This window comes from Pipistrellus hanaki, assembly GCF_964339955.1.
Source record: "Pipistrellus hanaki genome assembly, chromosome: 3".
NCBI lineage: Eukaryota > Metazoa > Chordata > Mammalia > Chiroptera > Vespertilionidae > Pipistrellus > Pipistrellus hanaki.
This window is the reverse complement of record NC_140505.1, coordinates 139,351,238-139,363,424: the sequence shown is the minus strand read 5'-3', so window position 1 is coordinate 139,363,424 and position 12,187 is coordinate 139,351,238. Positions and strand designations below refer to the sequence as shown.

The 12,187-nt window shown below is 35.1% G+C and overlaps 1 protein-coding gene across 1 annotated transcript; it reads right to left on the bottom strand.

Annotated features, from left to right (window-relative positions):
• Positions 1-11,047: 11,047 nt before the first annotated feature.
• Positions 11,048-11,986, bottom strand: LOC311618761 (olfactory receptor 6C74-like; the record flags this gene model as incomplete). The annotated part of the gene is made up of 1 exon (XM_084876342.1): positions 11,048-11,986. The coding sequence occupies one exon, from the start codon at positions 11,984-11,986 to the stop codon at positions 11,048-11,050; it is 939 nt and encodes a 312-aa protein (XP_084732468.1).
• Positions 11,987-12,187: the final 201 nt, after the last annotated feature.

The following is a 12,187-nucleotide window of genomic DNA, read 5'->3' as shown; positions in this document are numbered from 1 at the left end:
ATGTTTCTCTCTTAATAATGTTTCTGTCTCTCTCTCGCATTCCCCTCCCCACTCCCCCCCAATATATATATATATATATATATATATATATATATATATATATATATATGTATATATGTATATTTATATATATTTATATATATTTATATATAAAATATATATATATATATTTTTTTACAAAGAATATCATAGATTTCTTGTAATCCTGAGAAAGAAGAATAAAGTAGGAGGGATCTCAATACCAGATTTCAAGCTGTATTACAAAGCCACTTGACAAAACAGCCTGGTACTGGCACAAGAACAGACATATAGATCAATGGAATAGAATAGAGAATCCAGATGTCAACGCAAACCTCTATACTCAATTAATATTTGACAAAGGATACATGAACATACAATGGAGTTAAGACAGTCTCTTCTATAAATGGTGTTGGGAAAATTGGACAGATACATGCAAAAAAAAAAATGAAATTAGATCACCAACTTACACCATACATTAAAATAAACTCAAAATGGATACAGGACTTAAACATAGGAGGGGAAACCATAAAAATACTAGAGGCATCCACAGACTGCAAAATCTCAGACATATGCCGAAAAAACTTTTTACTGATATTACCCCTAGAGCAATGGAAGCTAAAAAGAAAATAAACAAATGGGACTACATCAAAATTAAAAGCTTTTGCATCGAAAAAGAAACCATCAACAAAACAACAAGAAAGCCCACTCTATGGGAGAACATATTTGCAAATGTTATCACTGATTAGGGTTCAATCTCCAACATCTACAGACAGCTTATACAACTTAATAAAAGGAAGATAAATTATCCAATTAAAAAATGGGCAATGGACCTAAATAGAATTGTTTCAATAGAAGACAGAATGAAGTTCAAGAGGCACATGAAAACATGCTCAAAGTCACTAATTATCCAAGAGATGCAAATCAAAATGACAATGCAGTAACATCTCACATCTGTCAGAATGGCTATCATCAATAAATCAACAAACGACAAGTGTTGGTGAGGTTGCGGAGAAAGAAGGAATCCTCATGCACTGCGGTGGGAATGCAAACTGGTGCAACCACTGTGGAGAACAGTATGGAGTTCCCTCAAAAAACTGAAAATGGAATGCCCATTTGACCCAGTAATCCCACTCTTAGAAATATATCCCAAGAAACTAGAAACACCAATCAGAAAGGATATATGCACCCCTCTGTTCATAGCAGCACAATCTACAATAGCCAGAATTTCGAAACAGCCTAGGTGCCCGTCAGCAGATGATTGGATCCAAAAACCATGGTACATCTACACAATGGAATACTATGCTGCCATAAAAAAGAAGGAATTCTCATCATTTGCAGCAACCTGGATAGAATTGGAGAACATCATGCTGAGTGAAATAAGCCAATCAATGAAAGAAAAACACCACATGACCTCACTCATTTATGGATAATAAAGAACATTATAAACTGATGAACAAAAAGATAGATACACAAACAGTAAAACAACAAACAGACTGTCAAATTACAGCAGGGAGGGTAGGGAGATATGGGGAGATAATAGATCAACCAAAAGACTTGTATGCATGCATATAAGCATAACCAATGGATGCAAAACTCTAGGGAGGGTGGGCATGTATGGGAGTGGGGGGGGGGGGGCATGCAATGATAAGACATGCACACATATAATACCTTAATAAAAAAAAAAATGGAAAAAAAAGAACATTAAGGGTAGACAAAGAAGACCCCAAAGCAAATAAAAGGAGGATCCCCCAAAAAGCAGCTAAGTGAAATGGAAGCATGCTATATGTCAGAAAAAATATTCAGACTAAGGGTCATACTGTTCATAAACCAGATGGATAAGAAAAATCAACAACTCATGTAAGAATCAAAAAGAAATAATGACTTATATCGCTGCAATAAAAACACCATGTAAAGTTTCAACAGCACACTAGGAGAAGCAGAGGACCAAAAGCGAATTAGAAGAAAGGAAGAAAAACACATCCAAATGGAACTGCAATTGGAGAAAAAAATTAAAGGACAGTAGGATTACCTAAGGGAGCTATAGGACAACATAAAATGAAGAAACATATGAATAATAGGGGTGCCAGAAAAACAGGAAGAGGAATAAGGGTTAGAAAATCTATTTGAAGAAATAATGTCACAAAACTTCCCTGATGTGGGGAATAATTCACACAAGTACAGAGAGTCCCACACAAGATGAACCCAAAAAGACCCACACCGAGACACATCATAATTACAATGGCAAATGTTCAGGACAGACCTGCACCTATCTAATGAACAGCAGCTGAATAAGCAGCCCATCCCCAGCCCGATGAGCATCAGCCACATGTGCAGCTCACTAGGAGAAGCAGCCATGCAAACAACCCTCACCCACATGAAGAGCACCAGACCTGCAAGCAACCTGTCCCTGTCTATGAAGCAGAAACCTCATGAGCAGCTCTCCCCATCTGAGGAACAGGAGCAGCCAGCCCCAACCCAAGGAGCAGCAGCCACATGAGCAATCCATCATGATCCCAAGAGCAGCAGTCATGTAAGCCAAGCGTTTTTCAACCGCTGTTCCGCGGCACACTAGTGTGCCGCGAGATGTTGCCTGGTGTGCCGTAGGTGCAGACAAGACAAGAATTTTATAATTTTTCACTATTTTGTTTACTTAATATTTCATAATAAAGTAATTATAAAATACTTTCTTTGTGTTTATTTGATTTCTATTCAAGAGAATTACTTTATATATAGTCAATATAGGCACAGAGTTAAATTTTTTAACATTTTCTAATGGTGGTGTGCCTCGTGATTTTTTTCATGAAACAAGTGTGCCTTTGCCCAAAAAAGGTTGAAAAACACTGATGCAAGCAGCCCAACCCCATCCAATGAGGAGCAGCCAAACACAGCCCACCCCAGGAGCAAGAGTCTTATGATCAGCCCATGCCCATCCAAGGAACAGCAGCTATTTGATCAGCCTCCCCCACCAGCCAGAGAAGACACCATTGCTATGAACAGCACCCACCAGAGGAGACACTGCAAACTGGAAAGAGCAACTTCCATGACCACATCAAGAGCAACCATCACTGAAGAGCCACTGTCACCCAAAGAGAAGCCCCAGCATGACTTGACATCTAGATCAGTCAGAGGGACAAAAATGGGTAGGCAAAGAAATCTCCAAAGGAAAAAAAAGGAGGAATCGCCACAAAAGCAGCTAAGTGAAACAGAGGCATGAAATATGTCAGGAAAAGAATTCAGTATAAGGGTCATACACTTCATAAACTGGGTGGAGGAAAAAATCAACAACTTATGTAAGAATCAAAAAGAAATTGAAGGAAAAAATCAACAACATGTAATAATCAAGAAGCAATGAAGAGTGATATAGCTGCAATGAAAAACTACTATAGAAAGTTTCAACTGTAGTCTAGAGAAGTGGAGAACCGAATTGGCAGTTTAGAATATAGGGGTGAAAAACACACTCAAACTGAACTGCAACTGAATAAAATAATTAAAGACAGGAGGAGGGCTTAAGAGAGCAATGGGACAACATGAACAAAGCAACATACAAATAACAGGGGTGCCAGAACAATAGGAAGAGGAACAAGGTTTAGAAAACCTATTTGAAGAAATAATGACAGAAAACTTCCCTGATGTGGGGAAGAAAAAAGTCATAGAGTCCACAGCAAGGTGAAACCAAAAAGACCCACACCAAGACACATCATAATTATGATGGCAAATGTTCAGGGCAAAGAGAGAATCTTAAAGGCTGCAAGAGAGAGACAGAAAGTTACATACAAGGGATGTCCCATTAGATTATCTAATGATTTCTCAACAGAAACACTTCAGGCCAGAAAAGAATGAAAGGAAATTTACAAAGTGATGCAAAGCAAGATACTGCATCTATGAATACTGTACCTAGCAAGATTATAATTCAAAATTGAAAGGGAAATAAAGAGCTTCATTGACAAAAAAAAAAAAAAAAGGCTAAGGGAGTTTATCACTACCAAGCCAGCAATGCAAGAAATGCTACAGGAAATGGTGTAAAAAGAAGAAACTAAAAGGTAAGAAGGAACACAGTCACAAAAAATAGAAATGGCTACAAACAAGTACCTTTCAATAATAACTTTAAACATTAATGGACTAAATGCTACAATCAAAAGACATCTAGTGGCTGAATAAATAAAAAAAAATAAAATAAAATAAAAAAAAAAAAAAACATGATCAATATAAATGCTGTCTATAAGAGACCCACCTCTTGTAGAACAAGGACTCACACAGACTGAAATTGAAGTGATGGAAAAATATCTTTCAAGCAAATGGAAATGAAAAGAAAGCTGGGGTAGCAATACTTATATCTGACAAAATAGACCTCAAAGTGAAGGCCATGAAAAGAGATAAGGATGGCCATTTAATGATACTAAAGGGATTGATACAAGAGTATATTACCCTAATAAACATTTTTGTACCCACTGCACGAGTATCCAATACTTAAAAAAAAAAAAAATAAACAAAAAAACCTCCTGGAAGATATCAAAAGAAAGATTGATAACAATACAATTAACAATGGACTTTAATAGATGACTGACAACACTGGATAAATAATCTAGACAACAAATCAGAAAAAAAAAAACAAAAACCAGCGATCCTAAATGACTCACTAGATCAGATGGTCTTAATTGACATCTTCAGAACATTTCACTCCAAAGCCACAGAATATACTTTCTTCTAAAGTGCACAGTTAACATTATCAAAAATAAACCACATATTGAGTCACAAACAAAGTCTCTCCAAATTTAAGAAGAATAAAATCATACCAAGCATCTTATCAGACCACAATGGCATAATATTAAAAATAAACTACAATGAAAACCAATTGAGAAATTCAAATACATGGACGCTGAATAGCATGTGATTAAACATGATTGGGTAACCAAAGAGATCAAAAAAGAAATTAAAACATCCTTGAAACTAATGACAATAAAAAGACAACAATCCAAAATCTATGGGACACAATGAAAACAGTCCTGAGAGGGAAGTTGATAGCTCTATAAGCCTACCTCATAAAAAATAAGAAAAAAATGGTAGTAAATCATCTAACTCTACAATTTAAAGAATTAGATAGAGAACAATAAGAAAATCCCAGAGTGAGCAGAAGGAAGAATATAATAAAGATCGGCAGAGAAATAAATCACATAGAGACCAACAAACAATACAAAAGATCAATGAAACCAACAACTGGTTCTTTGAAAAGATAAACAAGATTGATGAACCTCTAGCAGGCTTACCAAGAAGCAAAGAGAAAGGACTCAAATAAACAAAATCAGAAATGAAAGAGGCAAAATCACAACATACCACACAGAAATACAAAGGATTGTTAAAAAATACTGTTAACAGTTTTATTCTTAAAAAGTAGAGAACCTGGAGGAAATAAACATATTTGTAGAAAAATACACCTTCAAAACTCAATCAGGAGGAATATCGACATATCAATAGGCAGATATCTATGGATGACATTGAAGAAGTCGTAAAAAATAAAAAAACCTTCCAGCAAACAAAAGCCATGGGAAAGATGGCTTCATGGGTGAGTTTTACCAAACATCCAGGAAGAACTAGAACCTATCCACTCAGACTATTCCAAAAAATTCAAGAGAAAGGAACAATTCCAAGACAGGAATGCCCACTCTCACCTCTCCTGTTGGACATAGTACTGGAAGTACTAGCCATTGTGATCAGACAAGAAGAAGAAATAAAAGGCATCCAAATTGGAAAAGAAGAAGTAAAAATGTCCTCATTTGTAAATAACATGGTACTGTAAATAGAAAAATCATAAAGACTCCATAAAAAATTATTAGACTTAATAAATGAATTTGGCAATGTAGCAGGATACAAAATTAATGCCAAGAAATATATGCCATTTCCATACATCAAGAGTAAACTTACAGAAGGAGAGACTGAAAAAAGCAATAATCCTGTTTACCATTGCACAAAAAAAATTAAAATACCTAGGAATAATCTTACTTAAGGAGGTAAAAGAACTGTGTGTGAAAAACTGCAAGACACTTAAAAAACAAATAGAGGAAGACATAAACAGATGGAAGAATATACTGTGTTCATGGAATGGTAGAAGCAACATTATTAAAATGTCCATACTACCCAAAGTAATCTATAGAATCAATGCAATCCCCAATAAAACATAAATGGCATATCTCACAGACATAGAACAATATATCCAAAAATTCATCTGGAATAAAAATGGACCCTTATAGCTCCAGCAATCCTGGTAAAGAAGAGCAAAGTAGGTGGGATCTCAATACCAGATATCAAGCTTACTAGTATTACAAAGCCACTGTTCTCAAAACAGCCTGGTACTGACACAAATGGGCAAATGGAATAGATTAGAGGACCCAGAAATCATCCAAACCACTACGTTTTTAAATATATATATATATTTTATTGGTTTTTTACAGAGAGGAAGGGAGAGAGATAAAGCGCTAGAAATGTCGATGAGAGAGAAACATCGACCAGCTGCCTCTTGCACACCCCCTACTGGGGATGTGCCCGCAACCAAAATACATGTCCTTGACTGGAATCGAACCTGGGACCTTTCAGTCCACAGACCAATGCTCTACCACTGAGCCAAACCGTTTTTGGCAAAACCACTATGCTGAATTAATATTTGACAAAGGAGGTAAGAATATACAATGGAGTCAAGATAGTCTCTTCAATAAATGGGGTTGGGAAAATTGGACAGATACATCAAAAAATGAAACTAGACCACCAAGTTACACCACACACAAACATAAACTTAAAATGGATAAAGGACTTAAACATAAGACTGGAAACCATAAAAATACTACAGGAATCCATAGGCAGCAAAATCTCAGACATATGACGCAGCAATTTCTTCACTGATATAGCTCCTAGGGCAATGGAATCTAAAGAGAAAATAAGCAAATGGGACTAAATAAAAATAAAATGTTTTAAACAGCCAAGGAAACCATCAACAAATTAATAAGAAAGCTTGCTGCATGGGAGAACATGTTGCCAATGTTATCACCAATAAAGGTTTAATCTCCAGCATGTACAGAGAACACTTACAACATAACAAAAGGAAGATAAACAACCCAATCAAAAAAAGGGCAATGGACCTAAATAAATACTTTTCAAAAGAAGACAGAAGGAAGGCCAAGAGACATATGAAAACATGCTCAAAATCACTTATTATCTGAGAGATGCAAATCAAAATGGCAACGTGGTACAACCTCACACCTGTAGAATGGCTATCATTAACAAATCAACAAACAAGTGCTGGCGAGGAAGTGGAGAAAAAGGCACCCTAGTGCACTGCTGGTGGGAATGCAGACTGTTGCAGCCACTGTGGAGAACATTATGGAGTTTCCTCAAAAAACTAAAAATGGAACTCCCATTTGACCCAGTGATTCCACTTCTCGGAATATGTCCCAAGACACTGGAAACACCAATTAGAATGGATATATGCACCCCTATGTTCATAGAAGCACAATTTACAATAGCTAGGATTTGGAAATAGCCTAAGTGCCCTTCAGCTGATTGATGGATTAAAAAACTGTAGCACAGCTACACAATGGAATACTATGATGTGGTAAAAAAAAGTAAGAAATTCATACCATTTGCAACAGCATAAATGGAACTGGAGAGTATTATACAAAGCAAAATAAGCCAGTTAGAGAAAGATAAATATCACATGATCTCACTCATTTATGGAATATAATGAACAACATAAACTGATGAACAAAAACAGATCATGAGAGAGAGAAGCATCAATCAGACAGTCAAACCTCAGAGGTAAGGAAGAAGAGGGTGGGGATACGGGGGAGATATCAACCAAAGAACTTGTTTGCATACATATAAGCCTAACCAATGGACACAGACAACAGGGAGGTGAGGGATTGAGTGAGGGGTCGGGAGGAGCAATGGGGCCATAAGGACTCATAAGTAATCTACACTAATAAAAGAGAAAAGTGCTTATTAACCATACCTTCGCCATGCCCACAGCCAATCAGGAGTGATATGCAAATTAACACAGCAAAGTGGCAGATACATTTGCATATGCAGGCATGAGGGAGGCAGATGCCCTATGCTGCCCATGGAGTTGAGAACATGTGCAGGCAACGGGGGGCAGCGCCTGAAGCCACCTGTGGATCCAAGCTGAGATGGGGACCCAGGCAGGCAGCATCAGGTGGCTTGGACCCAGGCAGGGGGCCCTGCCAGTAGTTCTCAACCTGTGGATCAAAACCCACAGGTTGAGAACCCCTGCTGTAGAGACTAAGACCATTGGAAAACACAGATATTTACATTAAAATTCATTAACAGTAGCAAAATTACAGTTATGAAGTAGCAACCAAAAAAATTTTATGGTTGGGGTTCACCACAACATGAGGAACTGTATTAAAGCGTCACGGCATTGGAAAGGTTGAGAACCACTGGACTGGGGTATAGAATATGCATATTACATATTATTTCTGTGAGTGCGTTTCCAGATGTGATTAGCATCTGATTCTGTGCCTGAGTAAAACAGATTGCCCTGACCCAAATGTGGGTGGGTATCATCCAATCCCTGAAAAACCCAAATGGAAGGAAACACAGAGGGATGAGGTGGTATTTGTTCTCTGTTCCTGCCCTCAACTGGGACTTACACCATTAGTTCCCTGGATCTCAGAATTATCAATATATCAATACTTTCCTGGGTCTCCAGCTTGCATAGCAGATTGTGGGATTTCTTAGCCTCCATCATCAAGTGGGGCAATTCCTTATCATAAATTTCACATTGGTTTTGTTTCTCTGGAGCACCCTGATTAATACAGGCAGAATATGCTTATCTCAGACAGTGATATTTCTTATGGATTAGTTCTGTTTCTGAAAGATCCCATTTTATCAATACTAATGCCTTTTTCTGTAAAGTCTACTGTATGTGCCATTAGTCTAGCTAAAACTTATTTTTTTTGGTTAAAACAATTTTGGTTACATAGTTTTCCATTCTGTTTTTTTATATTAAAACTTAATCATCATATAATTCTATAATTCAAGTAAAAATTAGTTTGAATAATGTTTCATCCATGTAAATTCAATAGAATTACTGATATCTCCCTTTTTATTACTTTGTGTCCATTTCATTGACCTATTTTTGTTCCTTATATTCATTTTCATGTGTCTTTATTTGGGATAATAAATATTTATTATTCTATTTTACTTATATTGATTTCTTTGTGATATTTAATCATTTTTCAGACATTACCCTAGAGATGACAGCATGTATTCTTACCTTAATTAGTTTTCAGATTATTAAAACCTTAGGCTATTTTAGCTTAATCTCTTCTTAACATTTATGTTATTGTTTTTGTGCATTTGAATTCTACATATCTCAAAGTCTTCCTGAAAAATGATGACTAATCTGGAAAGTCAGGGTTTAAAGGAGGTTACTGAATTGGTGGCTTATAAACCAGTAAAAGATTGCTGAGAAGAGAATGTGAAGTAAAAGGTAATGAAGGCAATAAGAGCTAAATGTAGGCAAGGATGATACTTTTCAAATTCAGATTACAAAACAAGCAAGAAAATATATTTATTGAAAAAGAAATAGTTCAAGTATTTTCAGCACAATGGGAAACCAAATTCAATGGTTAGTAAATAATATCATGAATAATGAAAAATTTTAGTAAATTAAATAAGAAAAGAAAACATGCATAACTAAAACTTTCAAATTATGACTGACTAAAAATTAGAGATTTTTAGACAATGTGATTACAGTGTTTATGCCATGTTGAGAAAAAGGGAGCACTACAGATGATAAATATATTATAAAACATAGCAGTTACATTTGAGATATTCAGGAATAAACCACATTTATGCCTAGAATTTACATTTATGGGAGAATTATCTGTATGTTTTACAGACTCTAATCACATGCCAAGATGATATCTCCTTTAAAAATATTAGTGATCTTTATTAAAAATCATAAAACATCCTCTATAGTAAATAACTAATAGATGGCAAACATTTAAATATCTATTAAGTAAAACATTTAAGAATAGCTCAATGATAATTTAATGGTTTACATTAAATGTTATAAGTGAACTCATCCTGATTGAGATATAATAGAATCAAAATTAATCATAATAGTAGGGGAACTTAGGTTTTAATAAATTGACTCAATGTTATAATACATATTTTTGTCATTTCCTTGCTCTTAAAATTTCTAAAAGTTTAATGTTTTAGGATTATAAAATCAACTTTATCAAAATGGATATACAAACAAAATTATCAAGAAAAATATAATAAATTGTTTTAAGTAACCATTTTCCCTGAAATCATATCCATGATCCAACTATATTTAAGATCCTCTTCATTCTACAAATGCTACATAAACTTATATAATTGCCTAGTCAACTTATACAACATGTAGTTTTCTTACTACCTATCATTTATTTCATTTCTAGGCTATTTTTCAAATATTTCTTATAAATAACTAGTTTTATTAAATCTACTGTAAAACAACAATCATATTTTAATAAACAAACATTTTCAAAGATGAGCATCAACACTCTTGAAAACCTGTTACATTTTCCTTTTAATTATTGTAATTGGAAATTGCACCAATAAATCAGTAGTATTAGAGAAAATACTAATGAATATTAGTTTTAAATAGGTTACCAATGATCATAAATAAAGTACAGTAATAAACTTGGCATTGCATGCAATATTAAATATAATTCAAATTAAATAATATTTCATAGTCTTGACTAATTAGAATTGAAGACCGAAAAAGACAGATTAGAAATTTAGTTCAATTTCTTTTACATGTCCACAGGAAAAGAAAGTGAGGTCAGAAAAAAAATATCTCTATTGAAGAAAATTATTGGAAACTATGAACTGGAAGATACTATTAGATATACTGTCCTTATTAGGGGCTCCTTTGTTCTTTTGTTTTTTGTGTGTGTTTTTTTGTGGATTTTTTTTTTGTGGTTTATTTATTTATTTATTTATTTATTGTATAAAGAGTGCAATAGGTCATTCATTTCTTTGAGAAAAAAATAACCCTGTGAATCATAATCATGAAGGCTTTTTTCACTTGTTGGTTCCGTAAAGTGTAGATGAAAGGGTTCAAAAGTGGTGCAACTGAAGTATTGAGCATGGAAATTCCCTTGGAAAAAGATACCTTTTGTTTGACGGATGGCTGAACATACATGAAAATACAGCTGCCATAAGAAATGGATATCACAATCATGTGAGAAGAACAGGTTGAAAAAGCTTTTTTCCTCTGACTAGTTGAAGGGAATTTTAAAATGGTCAAGGCAATAAAGGCATATGATAGTATCACCATTATCAATGTGACCAAAAGTGTCACCAAAGCAGAGATGAATCCCATCAGCTCAAGAGTCCATGTGTCTGTGCAGGATATCTGCATAAGAGGAGTGGTGTCACAGTAGAAATGCTCAATAATATTGGAGTCACAGAAGTCTAGGTCCAGGCCTAAGATGAGCGGTGGAAAGATGACAAAAAAGCCAGCAAGCCAACAACTGAGGACAAGCTGTGTGCAGATTTTATTGCTCATGATGACTGTGTAATGCAGGGGCTTACAGATGGCAACATAGCGGTCATAGGACATGGCTGCCAGCAAGTAAAATTCAGATGCTCCAAAAAGGAAGGCAAAAAACACCTGAGTGACACAACAATTATAGGAAATGGTTTTGTCCCCTGTTGCAATAGTAAGCAAAAACTTAGGAATGCATGTACTAGTGTAGGAGATTTCTAAAAAGGAAAAATTCCGAAGGAAAAAATACATGGGGGTCTTGAGGTGAATATCCACCAGGGTGAGTGTGATGATAATCAGATTGCCGGTGATGCTTAGCATGTAAATGAGAAGCAGGAAGACGAATAACACACCTTTCCATTGTGGGTCATCAGTCAAGCCAACTAGGATAAACACTGTCCATGTTGTATGATTTCCCATTACTGTACTTGCTATATCTGAATAGGGAAAAAGAAGAAAATGATGGTCCCAATAACCATGATAATTAACCTTGTAATTAAAGTTAGCAAAGTGATATTTCAGATAGAAAAATAGATTGCTCTTTTATGTGTTTTTTTGTTTGTTTGTTTGTTTTTTAATTTTGGGTGGCAGTGAAAAAGTAGTTAAAACTGTAGTTGAAAA